This window comes from Corvus hawaiiensis, chromosome 12, assembly GCF_020740725.1.
Source record: "Corvus hawaiiensis isolate bCorHaw1 chromosome 12, bCorHaw1.pri.cur, whole genome shotgun sequence".
In the NCBI taxonomy this organism is placed as follows: domain Eukaryota; kingdom Metazoa; phylum Chordata; class Aves; order Passeriformes; family Corvidae; genus Corvus; species Corvus hawaiiensis.
Window position 1 is genome coordinate 2,533,774 of NC_063224.1, and position 14,638 is coordinate 2,548,411.

At 60.8% G+C, this 14,638-nt stretch overlaps 1 protein-coding gene across 4 annotated transcripts in view; it reads left to right on the forward strand.

Moving 5' to 3' along the window:
• Window positions 1–14,638, forward strand: part of GSE1 (Gse1 coiled-coil protein) — a 100,668-nt gene that overhangs the window by 72,161 nt on the left and 13,869 nt on the right. For all 4 annotated transcript variants that reach the window (XM_048316683.1, XM_048316682.1, XM_048316684.1 and 1 more), the window contains exon 3: window positions 11,471–11,689. In XM_048316683.1, coding sequence (XP_048172640.1) covers window positions 11,471–11,689 — 219 coding nt within the window. The remainder of the gene's footprint in view (window positions 1–11,470; window positions 11,690–14,638) is intronic.

The following is a 14,638-nucleotide window of genomic DNA, read 5'->3' on the forward strand; positions in this document are numbered from 1 at the left end:
CCACTTTCATCCCTCTGGTCACCTCACCAATGCTCCTGTCACCTCTGTCTCTCTGGTCACCGATGCTTCTGTCCCCTTTTATCCCTGTGGTCACCGAAGCCTCTGTCCCCTCTTATCCCTCTGGTCATGAGGCTGGATTTGTGCCACGGGGCTCAGCCGGCTGCAAGGGGACACTGGGCGCTGTGGGGACCTGCCACCAAGCATCACTGAGAGCCGGAGGACCGGGAAGGGACCCCATTCCCTGCTGGTCCATATGGGAACCATGCTGAGGCTGATCTTCCCTGAGATAATGTGGGCGCATTTGTCACCCTATGGCCCCTGTCAGCGTCCCTCGGGGACACCACCCTCCTTTGGGGACGTCGGCACCCCTTGGGGACACAGAGCATCCCCGCAGGGCCTGGCTGTTTGCTCCAGCAGGCACAGGGGTGGCACCTGGATACACCCGGCCTTTTGGGGACCCCCCCTCCCTATGGGTGTCCCCAAATCCGGCAAATCCCCCAGGTGCTGGAGGGGTCCTGGGGCTCCCCGGCGGGTGCCTGGTGTGCCGGGGAGGATGGCGGTGGGTGCCGGCAGCGGATGCTGCTGACTCAGGACCTTCCCAAATGGTTCCTATTTTTATGCCGGGGCCGGGAATATTTAGCCCCTGGATCAAAGCAGATGGAAGGAGCTGGGTGATGCCGCGTAAACACCCGCTCGGCGGGTGCCGCTGGCGCGGGGTGTGAGTCACCGGCGGCTCTTGGCAGCGCTGGGCGGGTGCAGTCACCCCCAGGCTGGGTTTGGGGTGCTCGGGGCTCTGCCCCACTCTTGGCATCCCCCTGGCTGGGTCTGGGGTTTGGGGATACCCTTCCTTATCCTCGCCGTGTGTGGGGTCGAGGGATGCACGAGGAGGTGTTTGTGGGGTGCTGAGAGGGGGCTGGGTGATGCCGGGGGGTTCCAAGCCGTTTTGGGGTGCCGGGAAGTCCTCCTGCCTTTCTCCCTTGCCCACCCCACCATCTTCCTCCTCCTCCTCCTCCTCCTCTCGCCAGTCCTAAATTCGGTCGCCATGGCAACCATGTCAACCACTTTCCAGCTTCCCCGTGATGGTTTGAGGAGGGGAGGGGTGGAAGAGGGAAGCCAGGGGAAGGGGGGGACTGGGGGCATTGCTCGGAGCTCAGGGGGATACTTCCCAGATGGTTTTTTCCTGCTGGATCCTGTCTGGCGAGTGGGGCCCGTGCCAGCCCACCTCGTGCCAAGGGGTCAGGGGGTCCTGGCCTGGGGAGGGGGCTCCATCACAGCCCCCCAGCTCTGAGTGGGTGGGTGGGCACCCCCAAAATCCGGTGCCTTTCTGCAGCCATCCTGCTCGTGCCAGGGCCCTGCAGGCACCCGGGACATCAGTAGCTGGGAGGGGGTGAATTATTCCCAGACACCCCCTTTTTTCATTCCTCCTTCCTTTCTCACACCCCCCCCCCTCCATAATCTCTTTATTCCCAGGCTAAACCTGGTTCCTGAAGGTTTTACAGGCAGATTTGCCTGTAGCTATGTAGGACAGGGTGCAAAGCCGGCTGTCTGTGTGGGTGGGTGGGTTACACCAGCACTGGCATCACCCCACGGCAGGTGGGCACCCGGCTGCCCCCCGGGAACGGCTGTGCCAGCACGGAGCTGCCGGGGGAGAGGTGGAATTACCCCGGCCGGAATTCGGCTGGCGATTCGGGGCCGCCCTGCCACCATCCCCCTTCTCCTGGCACTGCCGCACCCCGATCCCCGGGGGTACAGCGGGCACCGCTCACCTCCAAACCTCCCAACGCATCGCGGGGTTTTGAGGGGGAGCAGGTGCTGCCTTTCTTTCTGGCGTGTCCCCCCCTTTTCCCTCGCCTTGGCACCGGCTGTCGGCACCTGCCGGGATGCTCCTTGGCACGGCACCGCGGCACGTGCGTGGGCACCGCCGGCGGCAGCCGCGCTCGAGGCACCGGCGGTGGCAGCCGGGGGTGGCAGGGAGGTGGGGGGGGGGGCGGGGGAGAACGGGGCCAGCTCTGCCCCGAGCCTGGCAGCGGGAGCATCCCCTCCCTCTAATTTTATGACTGATTTTTTAACTTTATTTCCCAAACGCTGTGCTTAATTAAAGCCAGGCGCCTCTCGCCGCGAGCCTGACGTGGGGGATTTATGACTCCAAACATCGACCCCCGCCGAAAAACTCCTCTCTTGACAGATTATTCCCCCCTGATTCAAAGTGGGGGTGATGCTCTGAGCACCCCCTCCCTATCCCTTGCAAGATGCTTTGAGGGGGGAAGCCGGCTGTGCTTCAGCATCCCCAAGCTTCCTCCTTCCCCCCCTTCTTTTAATAATAATGCTTTAAAGATGTTTGACATCTGTAACAAACAGCTGGCATCCTGTTATGGAAGAATGTCCTTTTATTTCCGAGCAGGTTGAACTGTCATTAATAGTATAATTAGGTGATTATCGGCGTACAGCAGAAAACTGCTTAATTGCACAGCCAGCTTTCCGAGGATCCCAGCTCCTTTATTGCTGGATTTGTTTTAGCCGCCTGAATTTTTTCGCACTGTTTTGTTGGGTTCGGTTGTTGGTTGTTTTGTTGTTTTTTGGGTGGGGTTTTTTTTTTTTTTTTTGCCACGTTGATGATTATTATTTTTTAATGCGTGTGACAGCTGGGGGAATGTGGCAGCACCGGGGGGGGGGGGGACACACACGCCAGTGCTGGCACTGGTCCCCATGTGTGTGTCCCCCCCCCTCCTTCCAGGTCCCCAGGGGGTTTAGTTTTAACCCCGTGTGTGCTGGAGTTGGGGAAAAGGGCTTAGAGGGGGCGGTTTGCTGGGTGCAGCACCCCTGGATGGGAGCTGAGAGTCGTTTGAGGGAATAAAGGAGGTGCCTTTGTTGGGGAGCAGAGCCGTGGCACCTGCATGGAGGGCACCCCTCACCCTGGGCAGCCTTCACCCACCGCTCCCTGCTGGGACCCTCCTTTTGGGGGCTCCGTGGCAAACAAACGTGGTTCCCCGCGCTGCCGCCGTGGCGTCGCTCCATCCCCATCCCCACCCTCATCCCCGTCCCCGGGATGTGTGGGTTTGGGGGCAGAGCAGCTTTTTTGGCGCCTGCCAGACAATAGCGCTTTGTATCTCCCCCCGGTGCCGCCAAACACACTTGTTAGCGCCGCAGCTTTGTGCTGTAAATTTCCATGGAGTAATTACGTCTTAATTTATGATAATCCCGGGCGGGCGGTGGAGGGGGGACAAGCGCCAGTCAAGTTTGGAAGTTGCCCGCCGGGGCCCGGGGGTCCCCCGTGGCTCCTGCCGACCGTGAACTCCACGCTCGACCATGAACTTCTCAATCCCGGTGGGTGGGGAGAGCATCCCCGAGCATCTCCGGGCCAGGAACGGGGCTGTTCCCGGGGGCGACTGCGAGTTGAGGCCGCGTGGGGCTGGGAGTTGGTGTCAGTTTGCAGGGCCGGAGTGTCCCCAGCGCCGTGGCTCGTGTGTCCCATCCCACCGCCCATCCAGGAGCTCGGGATCATCCTGGGGTCATCCCGGGGTGAGGCCGGGATGCTGTGTGCGTGTCCCTCCCGGCAAGGAGGGAATCTCTCCCTTCCCCGAGCCCCTGGCACCGCTCCGCCGTGGGGCCGGACCCTTCCCCCTTCCCGGCGCTGAATGGCTCATCCCGCCTTTGTCTGGAGGGCTTATTACCGGCAAAATAGAGGCTCTTTTCCCTCGGCCTTCCCAGGGGGCAAATTAGAAGCTTTGGAAATTTGCGAGGAGGAGGATGGGGAGGGGATGAAGGGTCTCGTCACCCGGAGGGCGACCACAATGCCAGCCAGGGCACTGGCATCTCCAGCATGGGTGTGGGAAAGGGAGAGAGGGGCTCCCTGTGTCCCCTGCAAAACCACCACAGTGGGAATCCCTTGGGATTTGGGGGAGCCTCCCTCCACAGGGAGGTTTGGGGGGTGCACACCTGGTGTTGCTGAGCATTGGTGTGGAGCTAGGAGGGTGCTGGCATCCTGGCATCCCGCTGCCCTTGCCAGAGGGGCCTGTGGGCACCCTGTCCCCTGCTCCGGGGTGGGATTTATCCCTGGAGAGCGGTGAGAGCCGGGGGCTGTGCCCGCTGCACCTGCAGCCGGGTCCCCGTTGGGAGGCAGCGTACACCCACTGACATTTGCCAAGCGTAAAAATTCAATTAATTCCAGCAGGCAGATTAAATATAAGTGAATTTTAATAATTTGCTCGAAAGGCTGAGGATTACCGTAGGCGAAAAGGGAAGATGCTGCTCGTGGGGGCACAGGCCGGCCTTCCCAGCACCGGCACATGGGATCACCGCTATTAATCACCCTAAATCCCAGCGTGGGAAGAGAAGAGGACTCTGCTCCCCTTGCTGGGGTTTTGGTTTATCTTCCCTGTGATGAGGAACTTGCTGGATCTGTCCCACCAGTGCTGGCAGCGTGTCCCCATCCCCAGAAGAGTTTGGCTCCAGGGATATCTCTGCTCCTCCAAGCCCTCCTCATTTTTTTGAGGGGCTTCATGAGAAGGGAAACACCCATCAAGGTAGCCCTGGTGACACTGCAGGTGCTCCCAGGCTTGGAGAAATCCAAGGTCTTCCCAAGACCTCTGCAGCATCTCGTAGCTCAGCGCTAGGGACGTGGGGCACCGATGGGGAGCAGATGGCGCTGGGACTGGGGAAATGAAAATCCACGTGGCAAATTCTCTGTTTGCCAGGGATCATTTTTTATCCCTAGGTAAAACCTTTGCTCTGGCCTGTGCTGGACCCATCTGCACCGCCAGAAACCGCGGGGGGATCCTGGGAGTGAAGGGGGGATCCCCATCCTGCCCGGACGCCCCCATCCTGCCCGGACCCCCCCATCCTGCCCAGACCCCTGGCTCTGCAGTGGGATTGATGGAGATTGCCCGTGACCTTTGCTGGGACACGAGGAATTACCATTAATACTCCCGTATTTCCGGACTTCGCGCCATCCATAAATCTCATATCAAGCTGGGCGGGCGGCGTAATCTGCCAGGCGGTGTTATTAATGCTCCTTATTAATACTCGTTATTAATGCCCCTTACTAGTACTTGTTATTAATACCTGCTATTAGCACCTGTTATTAATTGCCCCTGGAGCCTGGCGTGAGCTGCCCTGTGGATGTGGTAAGGGATGGGGGCTGCACTGTGTAACCCCTCTCTGCTTTTTGGGGTGCAGCCAGGGCGGATGCTGGGGAGTGCCAGGTGCCAGCAGAGTCACCCACCAGCAGTGAGGGTTCTCTGTGGGCACCCACCCCCGTGATGGGGGCAGTTTTTGGCTGTGGGCCCAGTGCTGGAGGGGGTTACAGCAGCTGGAAGGCGGTGGGGTGGCACGAGGCATCCGCTCACCTTGTCCTGGCACTTCCCAGCTGTGTCCTGCAGCCCCTTCCCTTGGCTGAGTCCTGGCAGCCCCCCTGCCCTGTCTCCTCCTGCCCCTGCCCTGCCTGCAGCCCCCTGCCCTGCCCCTGCCCCTCCAGGACCTGCCCCGTTCAAGATCCAGCCTGTGTGAAACTCTAATCTCCAATTTTATTCGCTCGGCTCCAGCCGATTTGCATAATCCACATAATCACCCTGGTTTTAATTGCCTACAACTCTGCAGAAAGATCATGTGGTTAAGTGGTAAATCATAATTAGATAAATAATTGGCTTGGCCGCAGCAAGCTGCTTTGTTATACCTGCCATCTGCTGGGCAAGGGATCCTGCGCCCAAAACAATGCGCCGCTGCCGCACGCCTGCGCCAGCCTGGGGACGTGGGGCACGGGGCTGTGGGCATGGGAGGGCAGCCTGGATGCGCCGGGCACTGCCCACTCTCGTGTCTGGTAGTGCCGTGAAAGGTTTGGCAGCACCGTGTGGCGCCTGGCTCCGACCCAGGCGTTGCCCAGCGGCTCTGTGGAATGCCCGGTGCCACCGTGCAGTGCCCTGCGGCATCCGGGAATGCCCAGTGCCACCGCCATGGAATGCCCAGCGGCGCTGTGGAATGCCCAGTGCCACCGTGGAATGCCCAGTGCCACCGTGCAGTGCTCAGTGGCACCGTGGAATGCCCAGTGGCACCATTTAATGCCGCTGTGCAGTGCCCGGCAGCACCAAACAATGCCTGGCAGCACCATCAAGTGCCCAGCAGTGCAGCTCCCTCCTAGGTGATGCCCAGCATCCCAGTGCAATGCCCAAATCTCCCCCAGACCGTACCCAGCATCCCAGTGCAATGCCCAAATCTCCCGCAGGCAATTCCCAGCATCCCAGTGCAATGTCCAGTCTCTCCCAGGCGATGCCTGGCAGCTCCATGGAGGGCCCAGCACCCCACAAAGCCACTGAGCCCCAGAAGATGCCAGTGCAGAGGGGTGAGGGCTGTACCCCACATGCCCCAAAGCAGAGGGATCCTCAGGAGACATCCGGATCTGGGCATCAGGAGCCAAGAGGAGTTGCCAACCCAACCCTGGAGCTGCAGAGGGGAGTTCAGGGCCCAGCAGCACCGGGGGGCCACAGGGGCTTGATTTTCCAAGCCCCCAGCATTCAACACAGGACAGAAACAGGGTAGAAAGTTGCTTTGAAGTAAATCTTTTGCTGGCTTGATTTTCCTGAGGGCTGCAAAGGCTCCCAGGGCTGCTTGGCTGGGCATGGGAAGGCCAGGAAGGGAGAGAAACCAGCCGGCATCACTCCATCCCTAGCACTACACCCTCCAAATGAGCTCTTATTAGTTTGCTTGTTGTCGTTTGCCAGATCAATGGTCCATGGAGGAGTGATCGATGGAGGCCCAGCCGGATAATTGTGCCGGATGCTCGGTGCCGTGCCGGGGCTCCACGGGGAGCCCCAAATCCCGTCTTTGGCCACCAAGGTGCTCCTCGCCATGGGGGACCTATCCAAGGCCCTCCGAGGGGATGGGGGATGTTCCCAGGATGGGCCCTGGGCGCTGTGCTGAGGCACCCTAAAATTGGACAGAGGTCATGCCTGCATCTCTCGGCACTTGGGGACATTTGGGGGCACCAAGCCTGGCCACCTCCCTTCATTTCAGCTGCGTGCTGGGAGGTGGGAAGGGAGGGAGGGCAGGAGCGAGGGCTCCGATCGATCAATTAATTAATTAATGGAGCATGTTGGAGGTGCGGCGGCAGAGCTGCTTTAATGAGGGGTGGAAAACGTGCGGCGGCTCGGCGGGACATCGCCGGGAGAGGAGCTGCTGCCCTCTGCCTGTCCCCTGCCTGTCCCCTGCCCGAGGGGGTGGCGGGGCATGTGACAGGGAGACGATGGGCACACGCTGGCCCTGGCCCCCTGCCCTCCATCCTGGGGCTCTGCCCGCTGCATTCAGGCAGAGGGAAGGGGGAGCTGACAATGCGAGGCCATTAGCATTGAAAATCCATGCGGAGCAGCTGTTCCTGCTTGGAGCGTGCAGCTGGATGCGGCTCCGGAGCGGGAGCAGAGGCGCTGAGAGAGGGGGGAAAGGCTGAGGGGGGACCTCATCACCCCAAATCCCTCGGGAAACCAGCAACAGCGAGCACGGTGGAGCCTTCCAGAGGGCTTGGCCAAGTGGGCTCCGTCCCAGCCGCCGTCCTGCGGGGTGGGTGGGTGCAGATCCATCCCGGGGGAGGAGGAGGATGCAGGATGCTCGTCTCTCCCCACTCCCTCGGCCTCCCGCCGCACTGGGTTTTTTTCCGCTCCATTTGCCAGGGGCTGGAGCTGCTGCCTGATCGTATTTGGTAATAAATTATTAGTTCCAGCACTTGGGAGCCCGGGAGCTCAAAATAGCCGCTGTAAGAGCGGGTGGCTGGTGCAGGTCGAGTTCAATGGCAATCTGCTCCCAAGGGCACTCCACGCTCATTAGAGGCCTTTCAAGGTGCTGGGAAGGGGGCAATCGGCAGCCGAGGTGCTAAACCTGCCCGCTTCCCTTTTCCCGACAGCCGTACCCCGTGCCCAGGGATTTCAGGGCGCTGGGAGCCCATCCCTGCCCCTCGCTGCCCGCTCCTGCCTGCCCGCGGCGGCTGCCAAGGGGTTTTATTTGTCTCCAGCCCCACCAGGCAGCCAGACTGGTTCTGCTCTCGCTGCCGGAGGAGGCTCCCGCTGCCAAAAAACCCGCCAGCATCATCAGGAGCAGATGGAGAGAACATGGCACGCTCCCAGCTCCCGGCTCCCAGCCCTGAGCCAGGGATGCGGGGGTTCGGGGGGGGCGGGAGCACCGCTCCAGGAGTCAGGGGTTTGGGGTCCTGTGCCGGCAGAGATGCCAGCCCCGTGGCGGGTGCCATGTGCGGCGCTGTGGGAAGGAGTGGCGCAGGGAATGGTGAGGGGAGCGTGGCAGTGACCCTGCCATCCCCTCTCCTCCTCCTGCCGGGCAGGGAGCTGCCTGCTCCCGCGGGCAGGCAGCCAGCGGGCACTGGGAATGCCAGACACTCCCTGTACTGCTGTGCCCGGGCACATGCTGTGGGAGGGACGGGGACAGGGTGACACATCGCCTGCTCCCCGGTCCCCAACCTCCCTCGTGGCCTCAGCGGGGGACCCAGGTGTCCCGTGGCCCCCACAGCCCCCCTGCCTTGGCGTGTGGGTGGGGTACAGGCATCAGTTTCCCAAGGAGGAGTGCATGGGAGTGCCAGCCCTGTACCCGCACAGGGCTGGGGACAGTGGAGGGACAGCCTGTCCCGTTTTGGGCTTCATCTCCCCGCCCTGGTGAGGCAACCGCTGCCATGACCCTGGACTGCTCCAGGCACCAAACTTGACCTGTTTTTCCACACGGATCTGCCTGCTGGGAGAAGCAGCCGGGGAGGGGCAGAGCTGGGGGGGGGCCCCACCTCACCGTGGGGCGTCACGGCGTCCCCAGCCACCCGCAGGGGTGAGTGGCACCCACGCCGTGCCGGCGACGGGATGCCGGAGGGATGGGGGGGACGCAGCACGGCAGCCCCACATCCCATCCCATCCCCGTGTGGATGCTGCCGCCCAGCCAGCTCTCCGTGCCTCAGTTTCCCCAGCTGGCAGCTGGCCCGCGGAGCGGCCCAGGGACGCCCGGACAGACGGACGCCAGAGCCGGTGGGGCACGGCGGGTGAGCTGCGCTGCTCGGGCCCCAGCCTGGGCGGAGGCGCAGATTTTATCACCGGGAGGGAGCGGCAGAACTGGTTTGGAGCGCGGCTGGGGCAGCGGCACGGCTCAGCCCGGGGGGCACGCCAGCTCCCCGCACGCTGCCCGGCCACTCGCCGGCTCCCGGCTGCCCTGTGCTCGCCTGGCAAATCCCATCGGGATCATGAGTTGACCGGGAGGCGTTTGGGGCCGTGAGGATCAGCTGAGCATCACACGGATGATGCTCAGCTGCCAGCCCCGTGCCCGTGCACCAGCCTGCTGATCCCACCGGATGGTTGGAAAAGCATCTCCAGACCCGGATTGGGGCTGGAAGAGGGGGTTGTGCTGGGGTTAATAGGTGGGGAGGAACTGGGGGACACTGGGAAGTGCTTGGGCAGGTGCAGGGCTGTGCCTGGAGGATGTGGGGCAGTGCCTGGGGGGATGTAGGGCAGTGCCAAGGGGATGCCGGGCAGTGCCTGGGGATGCAGGATTGTGCCTGGTGGATGTGGGGCAGTGCTGGGAGGTGCAGGGCTGTGCCAAAGGGATGCCAGGCAGTGCCTGGAAGATGTGGGGCAGTGCCTGGGGAGATGCAGGGTTGTGCCAAAGGGATGCCAGGCAGTGCCTGGAAGATGTGGGGCAGTGCCTGGGGAGATGCAGGGTTGTGCCAAAGGGATGCCAGGCAGTGCCTGGAAGATGTGGGGCAGTGCCTGGGAGGTGCAGGGCTGTGCCAAAGGGATGCCAGGCAGTGCCTGGAGAATGCAGGATTGTGCCTGGTGGATGTGGGGCAATGCTCAGGGGGTGCAAGGGAGTCACAGGCTGTGCCTGGAGCGCTGCGTCCCCTTTGGATGGTGCGTGGGTGCCTGGTGCTGCAGGCACATCCCGGTGCCCCGCTCTCGGGGGAGCACCGAGCCCTCCCCCGGGGCTGGAGCAGAGCCAGGGGGTGCCAGCGCAGAGCCCGGGGGTGCCGGGGCCAGGCTGGCGTGGCGAGTTGGCTTCCCAGCTGTTCTGGTAATGAATTTACATGAGCCGAGCGTGTCGACAAGGCGGCAGTCAATGGCTGAGAGCAGCGGAGTTAATAAATGCTTGTATAATGAGGGCAGAGGGGAGCGCGCCGCCGCGCCGGCCGCCTCTCCTGGGGCCGGGGGGCAAAGATTAATCAACGCTGAGTGCCCCCCGTGCCCCCCCGGCTCCCGCCGCGCTCCCCGGCCAGCCGCTACAGCGGGATGCTCCGGGGGCTCCGGGGATGCTCCATCCGCCCTCTGCAGTGGATGCTCCAGGTGTTCCGGCGTCTCAATGCCTCGAGCTGCCTCCAGGCCCGCTGGGAGTTGGGGGCTGCCCCACGACCCCCCCCCGGTCCTCCTGCCAACCTGGGAGCGGGGCTAATTTTAGGCTGGTGTTAATGAAGCTGCTCGGTGAAGTCTATTTTAAGGGCCCTGACATCAGCAGTTGCTGTTTTGGGAGGTGGAGAGCCCTGGAGCAATTGGTGTGACAGCTGGGGGGGGCTCGGGGAGGGCTGCACCCTCCTGCTCTGCTCCTGAACCTCACTTTTGGGGTCACCGTGCCCTGGAGCACCTCGGTGCTTTGGGGTGCAATGGTGGGGATTTGAGGCGTGAGGATCTGAAGGTGCAATGTGGGGAGCTGGGGATGCAGTACTGGGGATTTGGGGGTGCAGTGGTGGGGATTTAAGGGTGCAGTTCTGGGGATCCAGGGTTGTGTTATTGGGGATTTGGGGGTGCAGTGGTGGAATCCAGGGATGTATTATTGGGGATTTGGGGCTGCAGTACTGGGGATTTGGGGGTGCAGTGGTGGGGATTTAAGGGTGCAGTTCTGGGGATCCAGGGATGTGTTATCGGGGATTTGGGGGTGCAGTGGTGGGGGTTTAAAGGTGCATTTCTGGGGATCCAGGGGTGTGTTATTGGGGATTTGGGGGGGCAGTGCTGAAGACCCAGGGATGAAATATTGTTAATCCAGAGATGCAGTGATGGGAATTCAGGGTGCAGTGTTGGGAATCCAGGGATACACTATTGGGGATTTAGAGGTACAATGGTGGGGATTTTGGGGTGCAGTCGCTGGGATTTGGGGGTGCAGAGGTGGCAATTAGGGGTGCAGCAGTGATGCCTTGGGTTTTGGCAGCACCATCCGAGTCAGGGGGCTGCGCCTCTCCCCATCAGCTCCATCAGGATGCTGAAGTCCCTGTGTCCCCCAAAACACGCTGGTCATTCCTGCAGAGCTCCGCTGAGGCCCCCCTGCTCCATTATCCAGGGGTTCAGTGGGTCTGGGGGATGCTGGCATGTGGGACTGCATTCCCCCCATTGCCTGAACTCGGGGTGCATTTCGGGGTGGGATGGTGAACTAGAGGAAAGGTGTTGGTGGTCCCATCTCCTGGGGGAAATTGAGGATCCTCTCTGCCCACGTCTAACCCGGGCTTTCTCGTTCACAGGCATGAGCCATGAGCCGAAGTCGCCGTCCCTAGGAATGCTCTCCACCGCCACCCGCACCACCGCCACCGTGAGCCCCCTGACCCCGTCCCCCCTGAACGGCTCCATCGTTCCCAATGGCAGCCCCGCCGCCAGCAGCACTTTGTCCGTCCAGGCAGCACCTTCCTCCAGCTTCGCCGCCGCTCTCCGCAAGCTCGCCAAGCAAGCTGAGGAGCCCAGAGGTGGGGACAGGGGCAGGGACAGGGGGGTGACAAACACCAGTGCCTTTCCCGGGAGCTGGAGCCGGTGTTTTCCTGCCATTTCCCAACTAATGGCTTTTCCTGGCGTTGTGTCTCGAGGGGGCAGTTTGGGAATTCAATTCATCCGGAGTAATCCGAGTGCTGTATCACTCACGGTGCCTTGGGAGAGCACAGCATGGCAGGGCCAGCCCTGCTCCCTCCCACCACGCTGCTTTTTCCAGAGGTTCCTCCAATTTGCTACTTCCCCAGCCAAATTTCCCAACTAAACAGCCCTAGAAGGTCCCCAGCTCTTGTCACTCACATCCTCCACCACACCCCCCTCTCTCTGCTTGGATATGGGATGCTGGGTGTGAGCTGCTTCTGGAGCACCCCGTGGGAATTGTCGGGGCTCCCACACCCAGAGGGAGAGGCAGCCAGTCCCCAGGCTGGGAAGTGTTTCAGGAGACTGCTGGTATCCTCGATTTGGGATGAAATAGCCTTTATCCCTGCTATTTGCATCGGCGGGTGCTCCTCTTGGATCACTGCCCACTGCCTGGGCACTTTGATCCCTGGAGAAGACACACAAGCCCTTTGCAAGATGTTTTTTTTGCAAGGTCTTTTTGGAAGACCCTGTTTTAAAGGCCCCTTTGGCACAGTCCTTTTTCCAAGACCCCTTTTGCAAGGGTCTTTTTTGGAAAATCCCTTTTGGAAGCACCATCTTCCACAAGACCCTCCTTGCAGCCCCAAAATCTCTGGCACAGCTGTGACCTGAAGCATTGGCTGTTCCCAAGGAAATGTGTGGGGATACCAGGTCCCTGTAACTCTGAGGGAGCCCGGTCTTGGTGATGCTTCGTCCTCACTGGAAGCTCCTGGTTTTTCCCAGCTGCTTCCTCTGGAGCCCATCTGCTTCCTTTGGAGCGACTGATTGAGTTTGGGGAATTATTTTGCTTTTTTTCCCCCTTGCACCCCACATCTTGTGCCCTCCCTGTGCTGCTCAGCCCATCCCAAGGGACATCAGCAGGTTTGGGCATGGATTTTATGGCACTGGAGAGAAGCAGCCACGCTCCCTTTGGATTTCCCCTTAACACCTGCATAGTTTGTTTGCAGAAACCCTTCCCTCGCCCATTTGGGTGCCTCAAGTGGCCCATCCCAGAGGTTTTTGATCCGTGTGGGTTTGGGTGTGTGTTGGGAAGGGGGTTTCTCTCCTTGCTGTGGTTTTTAGCACCAGGAAGTGAATTGCTTTTCCCTCAAATCCTCACCCACTTCCCACAATGGGAGATGCTCGCCCCCCTTCCCTTCCACCACGGGCGCTGTGGCAGATGCTGGATCCATGCAGGATCACTGTATTTTTTCCATCTATATGGGCTCACAGGTGTGCTGGGATGCCCCTAGGGATGTCCTGCTGCTCCACAGCATCCCAAACTGTCAAGGCTCATCCCGACCAACCTCTTCCCAGCAAAGCCCCACAAAGCCACCGCCTGCCCGGGGGCTGCTGCCTCTTGTCCTGCCCGGGGCTGTCCGCAGGGTGGGTTTGATTCCACACCCCCCTTCCCTTCTCTTTCCCCAGTTCTCCGTCAGGGTCTCAGCTGTTAATTACATTTGCCTGTCAGCCCGGGCTGCTAATCTGCTATCGCCGAGCGGGAAGCGGGAGGTCAGAAAACAAAGGTGACACCATCACACTGTGCCTCTTGTCATCTCCAATCCAGATTAGTTTCATTGACTAACTCCTGGCTGAATACCACCAGTTAATTATAACGATCACAAACCCTCCCGTTTAAAGCCACACAGCGAGAATTAAGGTTCTGAAGTAAGACTTTAGCTTCATTAATTGCCGGGCTCATTGTGATGGTATTGATTGTTAACGCTATCGCGTGGTGAGTAATGGCTTCCCAGCTCAGAGGGGATTAGGCTGCTAATTGTTGTTGGCCTTGCGCTGACAAGATAGACTTCAGTGGGTGTCAGATCGGCCTCCTTTGTCGGGGGACAGCCTTTCTCCTTCCCCCAGCCTTGCTGCTCTTCAAATGAAAGCGATTCGGAGCGACTCGGGAATAATTAATCAGAGAGGGCGGCCGGCAGTGGGATGCTCTGCTCGGCCTGTGCTCCGCTCAGCATCCTTCCCATGGAGCATCCTTCCCACCCAGCGTCCTTCCCGCTGCCTGGGGGTGCTCCTGATTCCCCTGGCGTTCCCAGACGCCTGGCTCCCTCCTGGTGTTGTGTGGCATGAGGAGAGGGCGAGGGGATGGAGGTGGAGTGCGGGGTGAGGAGCTGCTGGCACACTCTGGGAGCTGGCTGGTGTGCCCACAGGACAGCAGCTGGCTGGCACACTCAGAGGAGTGGCCTTGCACACTTGGAAGGTGAGGAGACACCCTGCACACTCGGGGGAGCCAAGGGCCCTCTCCGTGCCCTGCTCACTGCCCTGGAGCATCGCTGTCACCTCATCGTGCTGTGCCCACAGACCGCTCCTCACTCTCCAACAGCTGATCCCTGCTGGCGTGCTGGAACCTCCCTCTGACGCAGACTCTGGGGTGGAGAAGCAGAGTTTGGGGGGCTTGCAGCCCCCCAGGCTGCCCAGCCGGGTTTGGGGAATGGGAAGTGTCCTGTGGAGCAGACACCCAGCTCCGTGTGCCCTGGTTAATGTGGAATTTGTATTTCTCTGCTTTTCCTGTTCTCCACTTCCGCTCCATTTTTATTTTTCCTTTGGAAATATGGCCAGCATCCCTGGGGTGGGGATAAGCTAAAGTACAGATGTATTATGCAAGTGCAACCAAAGCCTTGCCCAAGGGTTTCAGGGAGTCACTCCTTCATCCCAGTGTCTCCAGAGGCCCTGGCTTTTCCCTGACAACTTCTGCAGCTGGATTAAGGAGTCTCTGGGTTTGCCTTGGGAAGATGTGGCCGTCTGGGGCTGGCATCACATCGGTGTCACTTGTGCCAAGGGGCTTTGTGGCACTGGGG